General features: G+C 46.6%; 2 protein-coding genes across 4 annotated transcripts in view; one reads left to right on the top strand and one right to left on the bottom strand.

Moving 5' to 3' along the window:
* Window positions 1-3,467, top strand: part of MOCS1 (molybdenum cofactor synthesis 1) — a 31,191-nt gene extending 27,724 nt beyond the window's left edge. The window contains exon 11 of the mRNA XM_086628580.1: window positions 2,596-3,467. Coding sequence (XP_086484706.1) covers window positions 2,596-3,467 — 872 coding nt within the window. The remainder of the gene's footprint in view (window positions 1-2,595) is intronic.
* A 20,851-nt stretch (window positions 3,468-24,318) lies between these two features.
* The window catches only part of DAAM2 (dishevelled associated activator of morphogenesis 2), a 120,587-nt gene continuing 118,517 nt past the window's right edge, over window positions 24,319-26,388 (bottom strand). For all 3 annotated transcript variants that reach the window (XM_086628568.1, XM_086628550.1, XM_086628559.1), the window contains one exon: window positions 24,319-24,534. In XM_086628568.1, the coding sequence (XP_086484694.1) occupies window positions 24,319-24,534 (216 nt within the window). The remainder of the gene's footprint in view (window positions 24,535-26,388) is intronic.

The raw sequence follows: 26,388 nt of genomic DNA, 5'->3' as shown, positions 1-26,388 counted from the left end.
CAATGTTTGGATGTCTACAGATCAGATCCATCCAATTTCCTTTTGAAAAGTGCTTTAACATTGTCTGACATGCCGTGAAAGAGGCAGCCTGTCCTCGCCCAGCTGTTCTGTGTCCCTTCGAGAGTAAGTGCTGGCAGTCACCGCATCAGTGGAGAGTATCCCACTGTGACACATGGGGAATCATTAGGAGATTTCCTAATTGTGTTTTGAATTACTTCAAAACTTCAAATAATGCTGGCGTGCAAGCAGTCAGTGGGGGTGTGCGTGTATGGAATTAATTTAATGAAACTTAATGAATGCTGTGGAAATCACTAATTGGTTTCACTAGTCCCAGTAAGCCAAACCTGGCGGCTTCTCTGCATTGCTGTTGTCTGAGCCTTTCCTTTATGGTTTGTATCCTATTTCCCTTAATCAAAATATTCCTTTTGGCAGGTTGGTCTCCTCACAGGTTCACTTCAGTTATGGGAATTTTCTCCTTAAATTAAGCATCTTTTCTCTCCTTGAGATGGTGCTAGTTGGAAGCTAACACAATTAAACTTCGTGTGCAGTAATGGAATATAAGGAGATGCAGTTTGTCAAGATGGTTTCAGTTGTGTTATACATACTGCTATACAAAACCATTATCTGGTTTTTTTATAGGTGTATGAGCAATTTGGGTGAAGGTAGAGAGGTGACTAGGCACAACTTGAAGAAAGTGTAGGTTTGTTAGGAAAAGCAAGGATGCTTTGCATGCCTTGCTGTCTGTTGCTGTCTTTTTACTCTACTTGAGCAAACAGTACTTCTCTTCCTTGCTCCTACCCATGTGTGCTTACCCTGTGGAAGTACGTACATGTCTGCCTTTGCAGTCTAGCTTCTGCTGAAGACAAGATACCTTGCCAGGGGTTTAGCTTCAACTCTAGAGCTAATTAAGGAATCCAGAAGAGCAGAATACTTTGAGTTCCTGGATTTTAAAAGGAATATTCAAGTTAGACCCTGCTGTATAAAGAGTGAAGGCAAGAAAGGAGAAATAATCACAATTTTCTATGCTTGTCTAAAGCAAAGCAATGTTGCACTCAAAACACTGAGGTCCATTTAATCCCGTTCCTCTGAGGGTTAAACACACTACCACTAAACTGGCAGAAATCTTAGTTTTAGTGGATAGGCCATCAGCTGTAGATCGAAAAGGGCCTTTGCCTGAATTTAGATTATTGCAGTGAATTAAAAAAAATACACCAACCAAAAAACAAATCTGTGGTTGATTCAGCTTCAGTCATGGGCACTTTCAGATCAATGTCAGGAGAGTACTCTGCATGAAAAAAGTGCTAAAAGTGCTAAGTGCATCAGTCTTGTTATAGCAGACACTGGGACTAACAAGATTGGTTCATTTGTTATTTTTTTTTTAAAGGAGGGAGGCACAACCACTGCCTTGTCCACACTGTCTGTTATTGTCGTATGGACAGTCCAAGGTGGTATTTGTGGTCTGGGTAGCAGAGGTAACTCAGCAAGGTGCTGAGGGGCCAGGAAGCTGCTTTGATTCACCTGTGGGCAGTCTGAAAACTCAGGAGTAAGGGAGTCCTCGAATACCAGAGCTACCAAAGGAGGTTATTGAGCAAAACCTAATTCTGAGTTTCTCAGAGCAAATGGAGCAGGAGCCCCAGAAAGAGAGAAATAGGCTTATCAATGAAGCTATTAAACTAGAGCTTAGCCACTTACCTCTGTACTGCTTTCTCTTTACTTACAGAACAAATTACTTCTTTTATGTGAAAGGGACTTCTTCTGTCTTGACGTTTGGCATTTAGCCCTGTGCAAATGCCAAAAACCAAGGGATTAAGTGGTGAAAAGGGGCAGGAGGGCTTACTACCTCTCTGCCAGCTGGGAGCTCTGCCAGCTCGACTTGGAACGTACTTCTGAGTAGATTTAAAATCTGTCAATGAAGGAGCGTGGTTTTTCCAGTGCTTAAACTTCAGCTGTCATTAACATGGTAAGAGCTGGCAGCTCTAAGAGAAGTTCCCATCACAGACCCACCCTCTGAGCTTGCAGACAGTGCAGTTGCAGATGTGGTGCTCCTGGACCCTGCTGTCCTTGAGTGCTGGCGTGACCCTTCCCTGCAGGAGATGAAAACAGAAAGCACAGCCGCCTGTGCTGGGAGGAAGGTGTTTGGAAAGGAGGAGTTGACAATTTAAGTGCAAGAATTTCCTATCAACCCTGCCAGGCTTTTGAAAGAAAACTGGTGCTGGGACTCTCTCAAATGGATGCTGAGGTGCTGTGACATGCTTTTCTTCAGAACTGATGTTCCTGCAAGATTTCTTGGCTGATGTTTCTCAATAAGTGTTGAGACTTTTTGAAAGCAAGTTGTTTCTTCTTGTTAGGGACCTTGAAATAAGTGCTTTGATTCTTGAGGTTTGTAATAGCAAACCAGCAACTGTGGGGAACTGATGAGAGACAAGAGAAGGAGCTTGAGGAGAAAAGTAGATGTTTGCAGGCTTATTGAGGTTTTTGCAATACAGAAAGTCCCAAGCAGTGCTCTGACAGGGTTCTCAGCTACTTCAGACTTAGCTTAGCTTTCCAGTTAGTAAGATGTGTTTCTCATGTTACTTTTTTTTTTTCCCCCTCCAGAGCCTGCATTGATGTCATTCCCACTATGCCAAGATGCCCTACAGAACCTGCTGAATTCAAAACGGTGGGGCCACTCATTTAGCCATTGGCTGACTTTGAGAACAAGTTTACCCGAACAAATGGGGAACGCATTAATGAAAAATAAGCTTACAGGACAGCTTTTCCTGCCAGGATCTCACCCGGAGCAACAGTGGAACATAACAACAGGAATTCTACAAACCCAGCTCAGAGGCTGCCATGTCTTCCAGAAGGACCCAAGCTCCACATTTGACACAAAGTGCCTTGAGGCTTCTCCTGTTGGCCAAGTTTCTAGGGACAGTCAGTCCAAAGAGGCCAGTCCAGGATCTGAATTTGGTACCAGGGATTCAGGATTTTGCACCAAGGCACCTTGTGCCTCTGACAACTTGACTCACACTGATGAGGAAGGACGGGCCGCAATGGTTGATGTTGGAGAGAAGCCAGATTCAAGACGATGTGCTGTTGCTGGTGCTGTGGTCCGCCTGGGTGAGAAGGCATTTGGGATGGTGAGACAGAACCAGGTGAAGAAAGGGGATGTGCTGGCAGTAGCCCAGATTGCAGGGATTCAGGGAGCCAAGCTGACCAGCCAGTTGATCCCGTTGTGTCACAACATCCCCCTCAACCATGTTGAGGTGTCTCTGAGCCTGGATGAGGCCAGATACGCAGTGGTGATTCGTAGCTCTTGTCAGACCTGGGGGAGGACAGGTGTGGAGATGGAAGCTCTAACAGCTGCAAGCCTGGCTGCCCTGACTGTGTATGACATGTGCAAAGCAGTTACTCATGACATTGTGATCGAAGAGGTGAAGTTGCTTAGTAAGACAGGTGGGCAGAGGGGAGACTTCTCAAGGGCCTAGGTCATATCCAGACACCTCCAGCCCTCCAGGTGGCTACTGCTTATGTTCAGCAGCTTACAGAACTACTTTTGCTCATCTGGTAGGCTTGGAGAGGGCAGCAGGTCTACCATGCAACATCCCTACAACTCCTGTTTTTGCCTTACCGTGTCAGCTTCCTGCTGGGTGAACAGTGGAGCCACTTATCCCTGTTGATAACCACGTGTGTTTTTTAGAGGACAGACTTCACCACTCTGCCAGTACCTTTGGTTCAGTGACCTCACCATGAGCTTCAGCAAAGGTTCCTTTGTACCACAGGAGGCAGTGGTGGCTTTTGCCTTTTTGCTGTGAAATATTCACAGCTGCTGTCTTCACACCATGCAACTGTAAGCTCTGGAAGTGAAGCAAGTGCCGAAAGTGCTGTTGTTTGGCAACTGTTTTTAAGTCAAGGGTTAAGATTTCAGAATTGTGTCTGTCTTCCCCTGACCATACTGCAGAGAGAACTGTGGAACAGCCAGGGTCAGAGAGGCAGCTCCCATGCCTTTGCATTGCTCCTGCTTCCCTTGCCTGCAAGTGGGAAACATCCATATAGCAGTTTCAAAGAAAACAAAAGAAGATGGCAGCTGCTTAGCTCTCTGTCTTGAGCGCTCTGTAAAACATGATGTAGAAACAGAGGATTTCTGGGTTTGCAAGAATTATTTTGCTGATCCAAAAGATACCTTTTACAACATTAGAAGCATGTTCCAGGATTTTGACCTTAGCACTGAAATACACTGGGGCCCTGTGTCTGCATGCTTAAGGGCTTAATTAGGCCATGCACTCAAGTAGTGTCAGCTCTCCCTGGCTTTAGAAGTAGATGTCACACCAAACCCTAGAAGTCTCCGTGTTTTTCAGTCCTACAGTGCAACTCCTAGTAACCAGCAACCTGCATAGTCCTGACAGACAAAACAAACTTTAAGACTAGTAGCCACTTGGAAGAGTAAAGTAGTTGCTGTTGACTCAGCCAGAGTGTTTTCCTGCATGTTTCTCCAATTTGTTTTCATGAAGTCTTCTGACCTCAGAGCTCTTAAGTGTCCCCATAAACATACCAGTGGCCACTGTTATGTAGCATTAAGTAGCTTTGATAATTGACTGTCCTAGATAAGAAATTACTCAACACTGTTTTGTTAATACTGATGGATTCTTTTCAAATGTTAATTTAAATACTCTAAGCAGGGTATTTTCAACTTGGGTTTACTGGTTTTCTAGTGCTTATGGCTAATGTCAAGTCACATATGGTTCAGGTGCTCCCTCTCCATACGCACAGAGAGTTGAAGACAGCCCTAATAATGTCAAAGAGGCTACTGGAAAAGCATCTTACACTTTGCAAGTAGCTGCTTCTTGTGAAATAGGGTTAAATTACTGTGAGCATCAGTAAAGCACACACCAGTCATTCACATCCTGCTTACTTTAAGTAAGCAGAGGTCTAAGATGAGGAGGTCAAAGGTTTCACTACAACTGTCTTTGCTTGTCCTTTACAAGTCTCATACACTAGTTACCACAGAGGCACTTGTTCATTGCAGGCGAATTAATTTGATTCTTTGTCCATTGTCACTGTGAGATATGGCACAAACAATGACACACAGCAGCCATAGCTGCTGCTGAGCAAGCTCAGGAAGGGGAAAGGAGTCTGGAAAGCTCCCTGCCCAAACTCCCTAAACATTTGTACATCTACATTCAGTGTTATAGTCCCCATTCCCTCGATACCACTGATTTATTTGTAAGTTAACAGTAGGGGCACTGCTGCTCCTTCCCAGGAGTGTCCCTGTCACAGCTGTACTGAGCACCAGCAATCCCCCCTGACCCTGCAAATACAAGAGACTCTGTTCAGCTGTGGAGCTGCTGTGCCCATAGCACAAAAGTGTCTCTAGCTCAGCATGGAAACAAATTGCCAGAAAAAGGAAGCACATGTGTAACCTGCTAAGTTAAATTATTTACACAAGCACTTAATTCCCCCCCCCACACACACAACACACCTTGCCCTCCCTGCCTTCACCCAGAGTCTCTAGACATTTGAAAACTAAAAAGAAACTAGACATACTCAGTAGTAAGAAAGTGATGCTTTGGGGCATATGATTCTTTGGCTTCTGAGAAGTTCGCTGTCATGCTGTAAAGCTCACACAAAGGACTCAAGACCATACAAGGGACTACAGAGCACGTGCATGATTGCCATGCACATCTTGCTACTTACTTACGCACATTTCACTACTTTCTTGAGTTGAGAGTGTCTGGAAGCTTCGGGCAAATGGACTTTGGTGCCATTTTATTCTTGTGTTACATTATCAAGCCTTGAAACTATGCACATTTATAGATAATGAACCAAGCACGAGTCAACAGAACGTTTTGCAAGAGAAATGAGCTGATAGCACTGTGTGTTTCACTGGTGCTGGGTGAGCAACGGTGTAATATGTGTTGATGAACTGACTACTTTTTAGAGGCTTGGGGTTTTTTTGTCCACTGCGTTTTTAATAAATACTAGCTGTAATTGAGTATGCTTTGCATTATTTTGACTACCATTTTTATTCATTCAAAGAAACATCTATGTTTTAATCCATGAGCTTCTACGAATAGTTAACTCGGGACAAGCAGCAAGACAGACTTTATAACTGCTGACTGATTAGTTAGCAGTTAGCAAGGGATCAGTCACAATAACTTATTACTATAAAGAACCTACTATTTTTTTTTTTGTTGAAACTCATCTCTATCTTGCTGTTCTTAAGTTGGGTAATCCTGTAGGCTTAGCATTTTTATCAATTTTATCAATTTATCATCTCCCATCATTATCCCAGCTTCTCCCATGTGCATGTTCTGAGTCAGAGGATGTGTATAATGTAAGGAACTGGTGCTTCCAGAGCTCTCCCTCTTAGTCTGAGCAACTCTGCACTAAACTAATGGCCAGGAAAGTCCTGTGAAGAAGTCCATTCCTCCTGAACCATGAATAGGTCTAAGGGAAATTCCATTTCTGATCCATCTGAGCTTCCAGGAAAGCTCTCGCTTCTACTACTATCCAAAAGGCCTCCTCCTGCCTGAGGAGGTTGAGTTGGTCAAGGTGATTGCTGTAAGCAGCCCCATGGGCAGACAAGGACCCCAGTGCTCTGCAAGAGGGCAGAGACAGCAGCTATACTGCTGGACGATCTCTCTCTCTCCCTCTCCTTGGGTACAGCCTCAAAACACTGCTGATCCTAGGAGGATAACACAGAGCTTTGTGTCCTCTTTGTAGGAGCCGCTTCCTAATTTGGAACCAGGTTTTTGAAGATTTAATCAAAAGAAACACTGTAAAGCACTGAGCCTATCACCTCCTTCTCCTGAAGGGTGCCCTTAGCACACAAGTCACACCACTAACGCTGCACGCCAACTGCGAAGCAAATATTGCCGATCGTGGCAGCAAACTCACTTGTCCCAGCTAATGTCCCATCTGTGTGTTATTGTCTGTTCGATGCTAATCCAGCCTGCGTCTTTTGTGGCAGCTCAGCCTGTCTTTCCTTCATAGCCACATCCTGAGGCTAGTTACCCCACCCTCAGACTGCCCTGGAAAAAATTGGATGCGGCATATAAAGCAGAAGCCAGCAGAAGCTAGTCACTGTATTCTCAAAGAGATGAAATCTATGTCAAAGAAAGCAATGCCTTCAGAAAGTGCTGAGGGACAAAGAGTGGGGAATAGAGGGAAGACATGCCTTGAAATACCTTAGGAAGGGACCTCCTCTTCTGAATGGCAACCACTCAAAACCAGACTCTAAAAGCAACAACAGCTGAGCACTAAAAAGAGGAATGAATTTTTAGCTATTCTAAGCCCCTGGTGACCTGCAGTAATTCTCTGTAAGTCACTGACGTTCTTCAGCTTTACGGAGGGTTTCACTGAACAGAACGTGGCCCTTCATCCCACCCCTTCCTTGGCCCTTAGCTACTTTGCAGCTCCTTCTGGCTGCCTCAGCAGCAGTTATGCAGGCATGTCACAGCTTAAAAAGGGCTGTAACATCATGTGTGCTTTGGCCAGGACACAGCACTGCTAATTAGTTAAATGGAAACACAGTTCACTTCCCTCTGCTTGCTAGAGCCTTGCTCCAAAAGCGGCTTAGCATTTCAGGGAACCTAAAAACAGTTGGAGGAGTGGCTGGTTGTGGTAGGCTGACTAAGCTTTTGGTTTTTTGAGACTTCAGGTTAAAGCCTCAACTTAGGTCTCAAAAGCCAGTGGATGTGAGGAGCACTGCAAAGCCATGGTGATGGCAGGCAAACCCCGACCTGTCTGGGACGCTCCCCAGAAAGGCACAGGGTGGAGCAGCCAAATCCTTTTTCATAGGCTGGGCCTGAAGGGCTTTGGGTGAGCTGGGTGCACCCTGTCATAGGAGCAGATTCTCCTTCTGGTCACCACAAGCTGTTGCAGTGGTATCTGAGGCACAAACCCAGCTATCTCTGCTTTCCTCTGTCCCTCCACTCTGCCAGTGCCCTGTTCAGAAAGCTTTCAGTTCAGCACCTCTATTTTGGTTCTTATCCTGTTTGCTCCTTTGGGGAGCGAAGGGCACTCAGAATAGGAATGGTGAAGCGCAGCTGGGTGCGAGTCTATCCGTGCCCTGAGACACTGTGAGCCTGACAACAAACCAGGCGCTGCTCAGCTTCGCGTTCACAACCCGGCTATAACCACACAGTGTCCGTGGCTCTCCAAGGTGCCATCCCCACAACACTTGCTCCACAGAGCAAAGCTTCACACTTCATCATTGCTGAAGGGTTGCTTCCAGAACCCTAATTTAGCGACAGTATTACAGAGACAATTGGTTCATCAAACAGATAACGTAGAGCTTATCCTCAAATTCTGGAGAACCTGCTCAAAACCAGAAACTCTCAGTACTACTAAGCTGTTCCTGCAGGGATTTTAATCTTTAAATAAATGCAACAGAAACACTCTCCTCTATACCCACAATACTTCCAGGGTGCACAGCTGAAAGGACACAAGGCCAGAAAAAGCAAAGTTTCTAGTTCCAACATCGAGGTCAGCTCAGCTGCAGCGTGACAGGAGTGACACGAGGCAGGGGAGGAAGAGGAGACAGCAGAAGGGTTGGGTGACTGTGAGGTTGTGTTAATATTACGTTTGGAAAAATAACTCATGCCATCAGACACATGGCCGCTCTGTTTTAGTAGTGCCCTGGGCTGGTTCCCAGCTGCTGCACCTCGTGGCAAGGCTTCATCAACATCAGTGGAGCTGTGCAGCATTGCACCAGGCAAAGACCTGGCTGGTGGCATCTGCTCCCATGGGCCCGGGAGAGGGCTTTCAGCTGCCCAGCTCTGACCTGCCATTGCTGCCACTTTCCAAGGCCTTAATGAAGTCCTGCTTCATTAACGGGACCGTTCGGGCACTCGAGCCTCTCCATGTGCAGAGTTCCAGCGAGGCTGGAATCACTGCTGTCTCAAGGCAGCGCGTGCGGCTGCATCCTCCCATTCCGTCCCATCCCATTCCCTCCCACTGCCTCCCCGGCTGCCACCCACAGTCTCTGCACTTTGGAGAGCTGCGCTTCCCCACCCTGGGCCTGACGCTGGATGGAAATGTTTTAGCTCTGTGTAGCTCATTTGGCTTCTGCAGATCAACTCCTGGGGCCATCCTCAGCCCAAATCCAAGAAGTGAGCTGAGCCGAGGGAAGGGAATAATTTCTGTTGCCCCTGAAGCCTCATCTCTCCTATTGCAGCTGGCAGCTTGGGAGGCTCCATCCTGCCAAGACTGAATCTTAATCGAGATCAGTGGAAAAGGCAAACTACTGCCAGGGCCGCCCTGATCCCAGGCTTATAGAGAACATGGATAGAGCTTGCCTGGCCCCACAGGAGACGACCTTCACTAGGGCTTACAAAAAGTAAAATGAAATTCCCTCCAGACCTATGGGATCAGTGGAAGCAACATGCTGAGTCCAAGGTGGAGAGGAGACAGTTCAGCCAGGTAGCTTGCAGAGGAGGAGCAGGTAGAACAACTCCACATGGAAAATCCTCCTGCCCTTGCAGCCCCTGGGGAAGGGAAGCCACCAGCAAGGCCAGGGGCAGCTGGCAACCCCCAGGCCCTGCAGTGAATCCAAATACTACAACCAGCCCCGAACAAATGCGGAACTTGCCACAGTCTTCCTCAGCAACGCTCCTGCTGAAGGCTAGAGGAAAAAGGACAAGATAAGCTTGTCTTCTCATAAGAGAAAGGCCAGAACAAAACCTCTTCAAGCATCCTGTCTGCATGTGGCACCAGGGTGCTGCACGATGCCTTTTCCAAGCCACAGACACTGGTTTCAAGCCTGCTCGGTACAAGGACAGTTGCCAGAGCTCACTCATACCTCCACAATTAGGCACAGTCTAGCCACCCTTCGGCTTTGAGGAGGCACCCAGAAGCATTACTGCTAACTCCTAATCCACCCAAGATGGGTGCTCCTGACCTGATTTCCTTAAAAGCACAGTGTCCAGTCATCTCAGCCGCTGTCTTGTCCCATATGCAGCAGGAGACAAGCAGCCAGCAGCCTGGGTGATTTTGAGACCTTTTGTTCCATTTTGCAGATCTAGGCGCATCTCTGAAGCCCCTACATCAGAGGAAGGCCACTGTGGTGAGCTCTCTCTCCAACTGGGACCTTTAGAAGAGCTCGTCTTGCCGACTCAGGGGAACAGAGTTACCAGCAGCTTATGCAACAGATGCCATGCAGGCATCTCAGAGCTGCTGGACCTGAGCAGTGAAAACATGCTCTTGCTCTGGTAAAATGGCTTTAATGGGATTTTCCAGCCAGCAAACACGCTTTGACAGACACACCCAGGACATTCAGCCATAAGCAACACGACTGCATGCAGAAGGATCTCGGCCAGCCAGACTGGGAGGGGTATTTAAACACAAGTTTCTTGCATTCATCTTTATAGCCTGCTATTTCCCTCCCAGCTTGCTGAGGATGCCTCGGAGCACATCCCTCTGGGATGTCCCAGATGCAGCAGAGGCACGGCCAGTAACAGCCCATCGCCGGTAAACCACGGCTTTTGCAAGCCTACACCAGAGAACTCTAGCTGAACCCCAGCAGCTGGAGGGGGTTTTCATTTCCACTTCTCCAAGGCTGGTATTTCAAGGTGTTTTTATTTCTTTTTAATCAATGCATACGGCTCCGGAGGGGGCTGAAGAAGGGGAGGGAGGAGGTGCAGCCACTGTATCTGCACAAAGTAGTTCCACATGGAAGCGAAACGGGGCTCAACTCACTCGGTGCGTGTTTTGCAGTGCGGTTACAGGCCGTCATTCCACCTCCACAAAGCTGTTATTTATTTACTTAAAGACTTGCATTCCGTGGAAAAAGATGCCCCAAGATAGCACTGTGTTTCTAAAATTAAACCCAGCTGGCTGGATTGGGGAGCAAGCAAGCGAGCACTCCTGTGCTCCCACCAGCAGCGGGAACAGGGCTCGCTGTGTCTCGGACTCCCCCACCTTCACCAAGCTGCAGGAGAACCTGGCAAAACGCCCTCCGTATCCTCAGCCAAGAGGGAGGCAGCTCTCCAGGAAGCCAGGCTCGGACCAAGCACCTCACCCAAAAGCAGGAGTGCCACCGTTTCCTGTGACAGGGAATGAGGGTTTAATTGCAGTGATGGCCTTTCCTTCCCCAGCAGCCCTGGGAAAGCCCTCATCCTGCTGCAGGAGAGCAGACATCCCACCAGGCACCTGACACAGGTTTAAGCAGGGCTAGAAGTCCTTTAACATAGTTTGTGGGGACACGCTGCATTCCTGAGCCTCTATCTATCTAACCTAGCCAAGATTTTCTTCCAGTTCATGCTTCACGGGTTGCTTCCTCCTTACAGTGAAGCTCATCTAGTCCTCGCTGTTGTAATCTATAGTTAGAAACCTATTTTCACAAAAACCATTTATAGAAGGAAAGGGGAAAACCTGAGCGTTCCTTCAGCCTCACATGCAACCAGCAAGAACTTCCCCCACCCCAACACGCTCTGGGCACCTGTTCCCCTGCCTGACACACATGCCCAGGGGCTGCCTCTGCGTCAGCTCAGCAATGAGGGCAGCCACTCATCGGAGCAGCTGGTGCTGGAGCTGCTGTTCAGGGGTTTTAAACTGAACTAGATTTAGCCTCATCCCTCAGACAAAACGTCTCCACGCAGATGCAACTGAAGCTTTTCAAGGGACCAGCTGGACACTGGTGGAGCCTCCTGCCCCCATCGGGGCTGGGAGTGCCTTGGAAGCACTTGGGAGGCAAAGCTCCCAGGGATGGCAGAGGTAGTTCCGTGAGGGCCACGGGGAGGATGGTTCAGCCCCAAATCTTTCTGCTCTGCAGCTCATGCAGATGTGGGACAAGGAGAGATGGCAAAGATGTCTGAACCAGACCCAGAACCAGCAGTGGAAGATGGGGACGGCTGATGGAACTGAAGAGCAACAGGGAAAACGAGGAAAACGCTGGCAGAGTTGGGGATGCCTGTGCAGCTGATGTCCCCAGGCACACACACCAGCTGCCCCATGATCCTCCCTGTCCTGGGCACAGGCAGGAGCTCCTGCTCCCCCAGCTATGAGCAAAGAGACTGTCCCTGGCATCCTACAAATCTTGCTGCAACCAAGGCAGAAGAGCACAGAGGTCCCACCACTAGAGGCCTGGACTGGGATCCAGGAGGACCTGACCACAGGGATGCAGGCCAGACCAACGTGCCATGCTTGGTAATGCCCTCAATTATTGTTTGTAGATGGGGACACTAACCCGACCTTCTCATTGTTCTGTGCGCTCAGCTGTGAGCAACTGGAGACAGATTTGCAAGACGGAATGCTCTTCACGTCTGACGTGCCTCTTCTGGAGAAGGTGATGTTTGGCACCAGATTGACAAGGCTGCTTCTAGCAGATGTGGCTTTTGTCCCTTGGTTTCTCCCAACTGTTAGATGAAGATTTCCCAAGGGAAAACCTCCACCTGCATTGAGGACACCTCAGATCCTGTTCTAACAGCTGCAAGAGATGTTCAGGGGTAGCAAAGCTCATTGCAGAGGTGAGGGAAAGGGCAGGCAAGAGTAAGAAGGGAAGAGAGCTGGCTAATACTCCTGCAAGAAAATCTCAGGAAAGAGCCTGCCTCTTATCAGAGCTCAGCTGTTTTTGTGATTGTGTCCATTTGCCCATAATTACACTGGTTCTGCTCTGTACAGTACTATAAGGCAGGGCTACTGATCCCTGTTCAAACTCCTGCTGCCTTCCTGTTTGGATTAGGGTGCCAGCCCAGCATGGGTTAAAAATTAGACAGTAAGATGGTCTCAATATTTAATTTATCCCCTTCCTCTTTGCATCTCGCTTTGGAGTGTGCTGGTCAGCATCCCCCTGGGAGAAGATTAATCGGGAACAGAGAACTGGCAGCTGCCTGACGACAAGGAGATTGCAGCTATTGGACAAGCTGCAATTTGGAGTCTCTTTCTTTGACCCTGGTGCAAGTCCAAGACATGCTTGCTGATGGATCCCAGCACTGACACCCCAGGAGCTGGCACTAGATCAGCATCCCTGAGGCCACAGCTAGCTCTGGTCCCAATGTCATATTGCCTCAGTGCTGGAGCTGCTTCTGCAGTGAAAGGCTGCCCGTCACCATGACTCCAGAGGCAGCTTCAGCTCCCCAGCTGCAGAACGGGCCTCCTCTCCGCTTAGGCAGAAGCTTTCGTTTCAGGGACCAGAGCAAGGGAAGATTTTACTGCCATTTTAAAAGGGCAACGCTACGTGTTTAACATTCGCTGCCTGGGTGAACAAGAGCTACACCACCAGTAGATCACACGAGGAGAATGACGGGAAGGTAGGAAGTGCTGTCTGATCCGTCTGCCATTAGAGCAGCACCTGCATGCAAAGCCGGGCTGTGGGCAGAGCAAGAGGGTTTGTACCAGGGACAATCCTCTGCAAGGGGCTTTGCTTGGAGCCCGAGGTGCCCAAACTCCAGCAGCTGTTACTGCCACAGAGAAAGGGCAGCAGATCCTCCCAAAGTGGGCAAGCAAAGGGTCATGGCAACAGAAAGGACTTGTGAGGGCACAAGAGGGAGGTGGACAGGGCTCAGATGTTGAAGGGAACCAGGAGCAGAAGCAAAGGGTAGTTTACAGCAGAACAGGGCATGGCTCTGAAGAGTTATTTTCCTGTTTGGAAGCACAAAAGGAAGTAAAACCCTGTAGCAGACAACCCTGGGAAAAACCTGCCTTTGAGTGTTAACCATCTCCTCCTACAAAGAGCAGATCCAGACTTGCCTGGAGACCCAAACATAGTCTGTGTTACCTGAGGAAATTCTTGCCCTGTTATAATACCTTCCTGTGAGCCCAAGGGTGGGCAAGCACTAGGCTGATTCCTACTTCTCCCCCTGGAAACGCCTCATGACTCTGCAGGGGCAAAGATGACAGTTCCCATCACACCCAAAGGCCATTGCACGCAAAAGGCAGGCAGCACGGCACAGCCTGCGTCAGACCTGAGGACAATCACAGGAACATGTAGTAGCAAAGAGGTGCTTTAGAGCATCTCTTGAATTCAGTGGCCACCTAATCTTCTTGGCAGGGTGGGGAGGGATCCATCTTCGACCTTTTTTACAGCATTACCACAATGCTACAACCAAATAAAAAATAGCTTAGGCTTTAAGTGGATGGACATTCATTTGCTTCCTATTTTGTTTGCTTCCTTTTGTGGGCGATGGAGTGCACAAAAGCTTTTGATCTTTTTTGCCTTCCTCAGCCACTGTCCACAGGCCACCTTCCAATACTTTTACGGACCACTGGCTTTCCAGGAACCACAAACTGCAAAACACTGGCAGGGTATGAGGACCAGAGCATGAGCTGTGGGTTCACCACAGGCCAGTACTCAGCCAGTCTCTCATAGGGCATCCAAGCCAATCCTTACAACACTCCTGATATTTGAGAAGATGATCAAACACAAGCTTTACCCTGCAGACTCACTAGCAAGGCAGATCTCTTGCTTACAAATAGACAAGTAGTGAGCATTCTTACTTCTCAGGTCCCTCAGGAACAAGACCCTATTATCCTCCTATTATCCCAAGAAATCTGACAATCACAGTTCCCTCCCCCCAGTCTCTTAAAACCTCTGCAAGGGACAGAGAGAGAACAGAGCCCTCCTCTCTGCAGCAACATCACATAGTGCACAATGCCCTTGCCTCTCTGTCTGCCTCATGGGGAGAGGTGTCCAAGGCTAACATGCACCCTGCTTCCCAGATCCCGGCCACCTCTGCGGGACTTCTTGTGCTTTCCCTGGTTAACAGCTGCCTCAGTCCTTGGTGGAACCGCTCTGAATGGCTATTTACGTTGTATCTCCATGAAAGGACGGCAAAGGTCTTGCTATAACACAACAGACCTAACCACCATTAGTCACAGACATTTCAGCCAGACAAAAGCCTTTTTCCACATCTTGCACTATGCAATAAATTACGAAGTACTTTTCCCCATTCCTCCTCCCGTGGTTCTTACTTTTTTTAGCTAACTTAGTGACAGACATGTTCTCCTTTCATGAGCCCTACAATAAATCGGCTCAACACGACTGTTCCTCACATCTAAAACAAGGTGGGCAAAGAATGCTTTCTGAGTTTCCACATTAAATTAATCACAGTATTTTGGACCCTTCTGGATCCCCAGAGTTCAATGCTGTCGTGATACGAGAGACACAGCAGTTCTCCCAAGGCAAGTCTCCAGCTCACTGTAAACCCTCCAACTCACACGAAGATTCTCCAAGACCAAGTGGGAAGAAACGTTCGAGGGAGAAAGACAGCAGCACAATTTATTGCTTATTTTAAATTCCACCATTTAAAAAGAAAAAAAAAAAAAAAAAAAAGAAGTAGGGAGTCTACAGATGCTAGTAGAGATACCTGATGTGGTATCTCTAGGAAGACACAGGTATGTGGGGCATACAAATGAGGGCATAAGCCAGCAAATGATTCATATTTAGCCAAGAATCTTCTAAGCTCCAGCCCTGCAGAGACACAAGCAGCCCTGGTCAAGAGAGCTGGCAACAGCTCACCTGAAGGATGGACTGCGGAGGCTGGAGATGAGACCAGACATAAAGTGCTCCATTCCCCTGTGCAGGATGAGTCCTAGGGGATATCTGGCACCCCTTTGCTTGCCCCAGGTGACCACACACAATGGAAAACCCCACAGGCCTTCCCATCCCACAACTTGTTCCTCAGCCCATGCACTGGGAGCTGCCTGCAGCTCCCACTCCCACCTGCAGCCCAGAGGTCCCCATCTCACTCCTAGCCAGTATCTAGCCCAGCAGCAGAGGCAATAAATGAGCTGGAACTCCTCAATGCTTTTGTGACATTTTTCATGCTTTGATCATGGCTGGAAAGGCGTTTTTTAGCCAGATGACTCCTCCTCATTAATTAAGCATAGGAAGAAAGAGGGGAGCTCAGCTTTGGAAGAGAGCAAATACTTGTCCCTAAAAAGCAAAAGTTAACCCTTTGGAAGAATCCTAGTTGCGTTTCCTTTCAAATACACTTGTTTTTTTTTTCCAAAGCAGCAGAAACATACCTTGCCAGGAAACAAACAACACAATTAAAACTAGGTTCCCCAAACTGACATCCTACCCCAGTTTATTTTTCCTCTGCTTCATTCTCTCTCCAAGGCACATACAAGTAAGATATTTTGCTTTCTTAATGCATCTTTACATCACTATCTTATATGAAAATTCACTCTGCCAGGCTGGTGCTTGTACAGAACAGCAGACCTCCAAAAATTGATAAAAAACCAACATTTTAGCAGAGTTACATGGCTCCACAGGCAGCATTACCATCATTTTCCCTAAACAATCTGTGCTGAGACTGACGGGTCAGGGTTGGGGAGGAGACTGGAGGAGAAGGAAAAAAAAAAAAAAAAAAAAAGGACAAAAGGACCCTACCTCCTGATGAGAGTCTGACCAAAGTAGAGATAAACAGCAACTATGTTTCAGAGAAAACAGCAAGAAGTCTATTAGCTACAGAAACATGAAACAAACAAACAAAATCTAGCACAATAATGTTGAAAACCAAAGTTTCAGACTTGGGTTGGGGGTGGAAGTCTTTAAGTATTTTGTTTCCTAGCAGTAGAACTCTGTTCCCAAAGGAAATTTCTCCCAGAAAGCCCCATATCTGCTATGACAGAGATAAAAGTCATTTTTGTTTAAGCAGAAGCCAAAGCTTAAAGAAAGGGAAACCCAATGAATAATAGATCCTCAGCCCTTCCCAGAAAGAGCAAAGAGCTCCCCTTACCCTCCTCCTCACACCCAGTCATTCAGGGCAGCTAAACCCTGACACTAATTTTGCTCAGAAAAAGCCACGAGGCACCTACCTTACTTCTGTGCAGCGATGACAAGGACAGGAAGGTCCATGACCACAGGGAAGACGTCAAACAGGAAGACAGAAGGAGGCTTCTGTGCTGGACCCATCTTGCAGGGAAGAACACCAGCTCCTTGCTGTGTGCTCCAACCCCAGTCAAAATATTAAAGAAAGAAAAATCTTCCTGTTAGAATTCAGCCAGGACACTTCTCTGGTTGTTCAAAGCAGACAGAATGCAAATGCTGCTGGGTTTCACCTCTGACAAAAGGAAAAGCAATGGTTTGGCCTCCTCTACTAAAACTCACCTGCTAGAGAAGAGAAGGCAGGGAGGCCCCTGCATTTTCATCCTGTCTCTGCCACTCATGTGCTGCATGGATTTGGAAACACCCCTTTGCCTCTGCCCTTGCATCTGTAAAGCAAGAACCTCTTAGCCAAGCCTGAACCAAAGAGATCAAAACAGAGAAACCAAGAGTCCTTTTAACAAATATAAACCAAGAACCTTCCCACACAGCACTCAAACTCCCATCTGCTGCCTGCTGGTCCTCAGCCTGTGCAAGCAATTATCCCCTGATTGCGTTTGCTCATTGACACAGCTCTTCCCACCTGAGAGGCAGAACCAACAGCTGGAGTTTTGTTCAGGGTCCCTGGGAACCCCTGTACTGCAGGAACGTGCTGCACAGCCAGCAAGGCTCCCTCTCGAAGCAAGGCACGAGCTTCTCAGGAACTCACAGTTAAAACATTGCCCTTTGATGGGCTGAAGATAAACATGAAAAGTTGTGGTTTAAGGATGAATTTTGCCAGCAGGCTATTTCCATCAACAGAGACAGGGAGATCCATGTGTAAGTGAAACAGCTGCACACTTTGCGTCTAAGACAAAAACAAGGTTCTGCCCCTGAGCTCCAAGGAATTCCTCAGCATGTCCCTTGATTCACCCACAAATCAGCCCTAGCCCTTGTGTGCCTCCTGCTCACTCTGCTGTTCTGTGTCTAACTGCTCTCTCCTCCCACGTCCCTGAAGGCTTCACTCCTGATGTTGGCTTTCCTGGCTTCTTTTCAGCTGGCTTTATTTAACTCCTTCCTTTGAAGCAATCCTCTCCTGCCCCCTCTTCCTCTGATCACGCTCTTGCTGTCAGGACGTCGCTCAGTTGAGTGAGAGAGCTCATAGCCAGTGCTGCAGCCCTGCATGCCCTTCCTCTCTTGGACTGGTCATGTCCACATGTGGATTATAAGCTCTTAGATAGCAGAACTCTCTGCCTTTTTTTTCTTCAAGTGAACTCCTGTGTTCCCTATGTTGTTCCAAAAGAACAACGAAAGAGTGCTTTATTTTAAGAGGATCCTTGGATATGGTAATGTGGTGGTTCCATGGTCTGGTCTTTACTATTCCACTGTGTGAGGAGGATGTGCTTGTGTTCCACCATGTTACTTGTTCCCCAAGAACAACCCATGAAGTTTCTCACCAGCTCCGCAAGGACCATGTCACCTAAAGAGCTGCATGCTTTTGACTAAAGAGAAAGAGCCAGAGCTTAGCAAAACAGCTCATCCAGACTTCAACTCACTTTTAAGACTTTCCAGCAAAATGCACAGAATATGCAACTACAAAGAAACATACTGAGACACAGTGGGGGGCAATATATCTTTAATTTTTTTTGCTTTTGTTTTTTAGTATTACAGTATATTCTTATAAAAAGATACAGATAAAAAGGACACTACAGGATTTGTACATTTAATTCACTTATAGTCTTAAACTGACTAAGAAATGAGGATACGCCAAGGCATTACAGCAGCACACAACCTCCCACTTCAGTAAGCAGCACTTCGCTTTCTAGCTTGGTGGGCATGGGCACCTCTCAGAGTGACCTGCAAGTTTCAAGCTGAGCAGGCTTGCAGGGAAGGAGAATGGCTGAAGACGGGGATGGTTTGGAGAGGAGATGTTGAGCACAGAGGGGCTCAGGTACCTGACATCCCCTTACAATTCTCCTAAAAATGGCAAAGGTTTTTAAAGAGCCTGTTTAAGGGTAAGCATGAAGTGGGGGAAATAGCTTGTCAGAGAGGCTTTTCTACATCACTTGGATGAGAGCTCCTTAGTGCTGGATCAAGGTCCTCATGAGCTTTGTGGAACATCTTGTAAACAGCCAAAACCATCTAAAGGGGAGTTTTGATCCAGATGCTGCTTTGAATTATGCTGGTGTAAACCCAGAGCAACTTATACTGGTCACACTGAGTCTATTTTACATTAACACCAGTAACAGAAGACTCTGGTTTGGAAGATCTGTTAAGCATCCAGACTCTCATGAAACAAGGTGCCAAAACACCACGCTAGACTAATGGCCTCTTTCTCAACAGGCACAGTGAGGAAAATCTGGCCAACTTCAGAGGATTCTGGTCATCAAAAGTACTACTTAGAGTAGTAGATAGCTTTTTTTTTATATATATATATATACACACACATAAATTCTATATTTTCAGTTGGCCGAATTGTGTTACACAGGTTGGCCTCTTCAACCTTTGATAACAGAAGCTAAGGCGGCCAATGGATGCTATCTTTTTGGATGGCAGGCAACCAGAAATCTCTTGAGTTGAGTACAGAAGCCAAGGAGGAATGGCCAAACACCTGGTGATTGCTAGAGACTCCACGGGTAGAAAACAAACCAGTAAAAAGATTTTATTTACTATAGATAATCTGGGAAGGTGGGGTGGAGGAGGAGAGAGGGGAAATACAGGAAATCCTTCTTCCTTGGCCTTGAAGATAGGAAGGAATATTAGCTCTGAGGAAGGAGAACAGTTTGTCTCACCAACATGTTAGCTCTGGTAAGAATTTACAGGGCATGAACCACTTTTGCCCATCTATCCAAGCTTCTCTGGCATTATAGACAGAATTTGTGTAGAAGGGTGAAGTTTGAGCGAACAACTGTGCAGCTTGACTCTTCTCAATCTTCTCATCGTCATTTATGATGAGAAGTAAACAAGCTTTTTAGAAAGCATTCTAAGATAATCAACCTGCATCAGAATGAGTGATGAGTGATTATGCCAAAAGCAAAGGAAAGATTTTTCTTCGCTCCCTTCCTGCACGAGGACTGCTCTCACAGAGGCCCTTTGCCTCGCTCAGCTTGCTGCACAATAGCCAAGTCAGCTGTCTAGCCGATGTAATGCCCTGGCACGGTCTCAATAGTCTTTGCTGTAATGCAGTGTATACATACAAACATAGCAAACTAAAATAAGGCAAAATAAATAGAGGTGTCAGATTTACAGGTTCCCCTTAGAGATTCCTAAAACCTTTTTTTTTTTTAAAAAAAAAAATCATTTAACCCCCAAACAAACAAAAAAACCCCAAAACAACCAACCCAGAAACGAAACTGCATATATCATGTACATCATCAACTGTACAACTGATCTCCTTTCCCCTCACGGAAACTCCTGACACAAGCTTCTCCCATGCAACCCAGCTCAGAGTGTGAGCTTTCCTAAAGAAGAGGAAAGATTCAGCCGGTGGGGCTGACCATTACGGAAACACCTGCCCCACAGTCTCCCACCAAGGCCCCTCACAATTCCTTTCCCTTCCTCAGACATGGTGAACACATTACAGAAATGCTTCTGAAGGACATCTGGGTCATCTCCCTAGGGGAGAGTCTCTCACTCCTGAACACTAGGTCCTGCTTCTGCTCTCGTAGGGAACCGGTGCCCAGATGATAGCTGTGCTGCAGGGCATGGAAGAGCCTTGCTGCCCTGAAGTCACTTTACCTTGTAGCATTTCCAGAGACTTAATGGCTGACTGAGAATAGTAACCCAGACCAAAGGGAGTGACAGGGGGAGGAAGTTCTTCAGTCTTTTCTGAGGTCATCCTAATGCAACCTGCTTAAGAACAATGCAGAGACACGGAGACAAGTGAGTGAGCACTAGACCTCTAGGGACAAGGTCTGAAGAGTTAGAAAGCATCTCCTCTTCCAAGTGTGAAGAGCTTCATTACAAAGCTAGCAATGCCTACATTTCTTCAGGAAGCAGAACAAGCCCTCTATTATACCCTTCTTTCTCACATCTCCTGCTCCTCTACTTATTTCTGAAGACAGAGTGTTTTGACTTAAAATGCTTGTGCCAGGCACAGGTGCAAGGACAACAGCAGACCCTAACTCTTCTCCAGCTCTCAGTGCAATAAAGAGGTTATGCCTCAATGTTATGCATCATGACTGCTTCCTATTCCTGCTTAGGCTCTGCTAGCACTAGAGAGCAAGGAATAAGACTTTTCTTTCTCCTTCAGCACTTGGAAACTCTACCACAACTGCTGATGAAGAACAGAGCATAGATGCACCCACAGTACCCAAGAGATGAGAAAAAAGAACAAACTTGGCTTTGGCAAGAATCTGACACCAGGCTCTAGAGCCAACTTTTTTCCTTATCTTCTGTGTGGCCAGCCTCATCTCACACAGTAGACCTATTAATGGGCCTCTCTGCTTGTCACCACTTATATGAAATCACTGCTTGCCTCAGTGTGCAACCGAGTTTTTCCAAAACCCTCTTTAGGAATATTCACCATGGAGTCAAGAGCCAAGGGGACTGTCTAGCATGCTGAACAAAGCCTTTAGCCAGCATCACAGATTCAAAACAGGAGTCTAGGGCTCTAGAACACTGAGAAAGTTGAGCTGCAACGACTCCGAGCTTTCTTTCAGTCCCAGCAAGTACCCCACAGCTGATTTATAGGAGTTGTGCAATCTCTCATTAATTGTGTATGAGTCAAGGAGGTGGTAAAACTACAGCAGCTTTCTTTGACTGTCAGTGTGGCCGGAGTGCCGCGTACCATCATCCAGGATCTCTTTAACTTGAGGTTGAACTGTGTACACAAGTGGACAGAGGGCTTATCCCTCATTTTCTCTGCTTTTGCTACATTTGTGGCCTGGCAAAGTGACTTCAGTTTCAAAAAGCACAGCACAAACCTGGTTTGACAAATACCGGGGAGGGGAATGATGTATTTATATTCAAGGTTTTCGCCCTGAGGTGTTTATTCTCTGACAGCACTGCCATGCTGACAGTCTGCCTTATCAAACAAGTACCTGGGGAGCAAGCAAGCAGCTGTAAATTGGACAGAGCCATGAGTCACATCATCCTGCACCAGGGCTGACCTTGGCACTACACCTGAATTTCTGAGTGAGTCCTAAACCCAGGGAGAACAAAGAGGGGGGGGAGGAAAAACCTACAATGTTCTAATCCCTAAAAGCATCATCTTTGGAATTCAGGGATTATACAAATCTAGACTCGACTATATACCAATTTGGCACATATTACCACCTCTCATATGGCTTACATGGCATAGGTTACATGGCATGCTTTAAAACGAGACAAACAAAAAGGGCTGGGATATAGCATGTCTACTTCAGGGAGCGGCAAGGAGCTTGTTAATATAATTTACAGGAGACATTTCTAAAAATTCATTTTGTAATTTAAAATAAAAATGCTTTAAAAAGTGAGAGTTTTTCTTAAATTTTCAAAATCCTTTATGAAATACAGTCTTTCTTCTACAAGGTGCTTGTGTCCACTGCGACGAGCATTGCTGTTAATAGCTAATCCCAGAAAGGGAATGGGAGAGTAAGGGAGGAGAATGCACCCAGCTCTTGTAAGATACCAGCTCTTCACGATGAGTATTATACAGAGGCGCGGCAGTCTGGAATGTCGTAAATAGGGAAATTCTGGGGTGGGAGACTCAAAATTCAGTAAACAATGAAACATTAGAGTTTAACAATTCTGACTTTTTTGTGGTGTTTTTTTTTTTTTTCCATAGTTTACATAATTACTTTACTCTCAAAGTGTTCAGAAAACCACCACAGTTTGCTTCTCCAATATTGGTAGTGTGTAATACTGATCAGGCAGCGTGCATGGCAGAGGAAGTTCTGTTCTGTAGACTCGGCGCAGAGCCTTAGGTTAAGTGACATTCAGAGAAAAATCAAAACAAATTATTAAAGTGACAAATAGAGCTTTTTTGACTTCCCTGGGATTCCTTGACATTTTGTGCTGTTGACTATTGATGCATAGTTTGCAGATGGTGGGTCCCTCTTCTCAAACGTTCTCTCTTTTCTTCCTGTATAGGAGGAAGAATCCATCACCATTTCTTTCTTTTCCTCCTCCAGGGAAGATAATAAAAAAAAGAAGAAAAGATTTTTTTTAAAAAGAAAGCCCATGACAGCCCACACAATCCAATCCCTTTCTTAGAGCCATGAAGACGCACAGAATTCAGGTCTCCTCTTGGGGTTCTTGGATTTTTTTTTGCTGTGTGCTTCATAAATGTAGCTTAAATACAAAATCACTTTTTTCCTATGAATTAAGCCATCTCCAAAGCCTCCTTGGCTTACACAATTCTGTGTCCTCCTGGAAAAATTCTCAGTTTTCTTTATGGGACCTTCTGTTGGTTTATCCCAAGTGATCCCTTCAAAATGAAAAAAGGCTGTGGGCTCCAAGGCTCTTCTTTGACACTCTTCATATCTTAATGAGTTATGTGGTTCCTGTAGGTAGGAGTGGGGTGTGGACAGTGAAGGTCAGCCTGTTAGACAGAAAGACCAGTTCATGCCAACAGCAATCACAGCTAGCATCAAGTGGAAGAGAAATCTCATTTCTTGCAGTGAGTGACCCTGTTTGCTTTTTGCTACTTGTGACCTGTGGATGACACTAGGGAGCTCCTGATTTCCATTGGGCTGCACTAAGAAATCTTGTACAAACAGGTAAGAAATGTTCCACTGTTCCCCTCCCACTCTCCAGCAATGACAACAGGCTCCACCATCATCTACTTGTAATCCTAACCAGGCAGTGGCTTAGTTTTCTAAAGAAAAGACAGAGCTTCTTTCCTAGAAGATGCATTTCATAGCTTCAAGGCTCAACCATCAGCAAATTCCAGAAAACCGCTTCTAGAAAAGCAGAATCCAAAAGACTTTTCCAAAATGTTTTATGTTGATCCTGATTCTTGAATTTCAATTTGTTCCAGAACCTGATTATTTCCATCTGAGCATCACTTGCTTTGGACAGTATAGGCCACACAAAAATACAGAACATGAGAATAAAAGCATTTTTCAGGTGCTAATCAATGGCTTGTAAAATCCAATTCTGGAAATGAATTGGAAACCTTGAGAACCACATCTTGACAAGCCCCTGAAGGCCAGTCTAGATCTTGAAGAAGAGACAGGTGTTTACAGAGCTGCTCTGAAATTAGTCTTGCTTATTATCAGCAAAATGGAGATCGTGACTAGTTTTTACTTTGGCACACAGAAAATTATCTTCCTCCAGCTGTGAGGCAGTCTGCAAGGCCGAAGTACTTTCTGTCATCACCATGAGGCCTGTGATGACACAATAAATTTCCAGAAGGAAATCTGTCAGCTCTGCATGGCCCAGTCACAGGACCTGCTGGCTCCTCAGAGGCACTTTTATAACAGTTCAAATTAGGAGCACAGAAGAGGGATGAGAGGAAAGCTGATCATGGAAAGGTAACGTCTCTAGCTACAGATCAAAGAAATCCTTTGGAGTAGCTGTCAGCCAGGTGCCATCGCACACATTCATTTTCCTTGTTTTGCACTTTTTCGTCACCTTCTTTTGGTTGATTATTTTTCTTCCTCTTGTAATCAATAATTTAGCTTTGTCACCACCCGCTCCCGGCTTGTCTCTAAGCCTTGGTTCCCCGAACGCTTGCGGTTACGCTTGAGCTTGGATAAGTCTTTGTCGAAGACTTCACCCGACCTTAATGCTGACACCAGGTCATCAAACTCTCCACTCTCTTCAGAGATGCTTCCAGCTTTTGCTTTCTTTTGTCGCCTTTCTTTTTCCCTCTGCTCTTTTAGCTGTGGAGAAAGACACAGAGCTTTAGGATTAGCTAACTGAGACACCAGATCACTAGGTACACTGCCAAGAAGTGGCTAAGATGTGTCAGTACAGTTTAGGGAAAAAAGAGATCAGCAGCTTATCCACAAACCATCAACTGTGCCAAGGTCAACAGGTGACCATGCTGGGCTTCCCTTCTTCTGCATAGGCAAGCAGAAAGCAGGAGAAAAGAGGAATGAGTAGCATCATATGTTTGCCTCACAAAGCACTACCACCCTGGAGCACAGAGGACATCCAGAATCTGTCTATGCTGCTGCTGTTTTGCACTAATTTTACAGTTGGGTAGTGCCAGCAAAGTAGCTGTGCCAAATGACAGTCTGCAACTGATGCTGACACAGGTGATTACTCAGCTTCTGAGACCAGGCTTGCAATGACCTTAGTTTGGCAGCACCTACTATGCTGACAATACCTAACCTAGAGAGTTTAAAGTTAGTTTGGATGTGCCTATACAAACTACAGTCACTACTATAGTCACAAAGAGTTTTGCACTTGGGGCATAGCTAGCTAAACTGACAGGCAGAAAGGCTGCAGTGCTGCAGAAGGAGGAAAGGAAGAAAAGAAAAACCCCAGAAAGCCACAAGCTAAACATACTGAAGAATGAAAATTGTTTGAGATACCAAAACATCAACAGAAACTTTATCCACCAAACAGCTCATGTTTGGATGGAGGCAGCTTGTGGCGGGAATGGGATGAGGAAGGCACACTGCCTCAACTCTGGAGAGAGAAACTGGATATAAACACAAAGAGCAATGAAACAGAACTGCTGATTTTACAAATCATTTGGATAGGTTCATCTGTCAACATGATGCCTTTGGTCTCCCTAGGGTAGCTCCAGAGAGCTTGGTTATGCCCCCACATTGCCCAGCTCCAAGATTAGTGGAAATGGCAAGGCATGGATGCGGCTGCCAGGAAGCAGGTCACTCACTCTGTGCACTAGTCCTGCGTTGCAGGAAGACTCTTTCCGTTAGCAAACTGCAACCTCTCTCATGGTGTATTAGGCCAACTAAACCATCCTTGTGCTTCAACAGCGGATTCCTGCACTTTCCAGGCTGGCTGAGAGGAAACTCGAGCCTAAGTCTTGCATTTTATCCCTGTGTCCAACAGTAAGTCTGCTGGCATCCTGATGCTTTACCTCTCTCCTCTTCTGAAATGCACAGATCAGTGCTTTTGGCACAACAAACATTTAAAGCAGCAACTCCCTGCAGTGGGGCCCGGGGCTGTGGCGGCAGCTGAGGCTGAAGCACTGGCTGAGGTTAGAGAGGGAGGCTGGTTCACATGAACCCCTGGGGACACACACGTCTGTCTCCCAGCAGCAAAATCAACGATGCACAAAACCTCTCTGGCCACGTCGAGCCAGACACAGCCGCAGTAATCAAGGCATTAAGGCTGGCCAGAGAGAAACACTGCCAGCGCGGCTGCAGCGGGTGCCAGGGTGTTCACTGTGTCACCGTGTGCTGTCAGGCGACAGGCACACAGCAGGTGGTGATGGAGTCTGAGTGGAAGCTGAGCAGCTGGCAGGACCGAGGGAAATCTGTTTCCTAGAGCTTTTGCACAGAGCCTGCAGCCTGAAAGCAAGATGGTCTGGCACTGGGCAGAGGCAGTACCATGTACCATCCTGCAAAGTGCCGGGGCAGAACAGGTAAGGCAAGATCTGGTATCCAAATCCAAAGAGGGTAATTTAGGAGCCAAACAGTGTGCCCTTGAGAGCTGACAGAACAGCCAGCAGGAAAAATATCATTTGTGAAGAGAACGATGCCAAAGAGAGGTGGCAGGAAGAAGGACAAAAAACAGTGACAGGACACGGGCTTTGGAAT

Source organism: Tauraco erythrolophus, chromosome 2, assembly GCF_009769465.1.
Source record: "Tauraco erythrolophus isolate bTauEry1 chromosome 2, bTauEry1.pri, whole genome shotgun sequence".
In the NCBI taxonomy this organism is placed as follows: domain Eukaryota; kingdom Metazoa; phylum Chordata; class Aves; order Musophagiformes; family Musophagidae; genus Tauraco; species Tauraco erythrolophus.
This window is presented reverse-complemented; position numbering and strand designations above follow the sequence as displayed.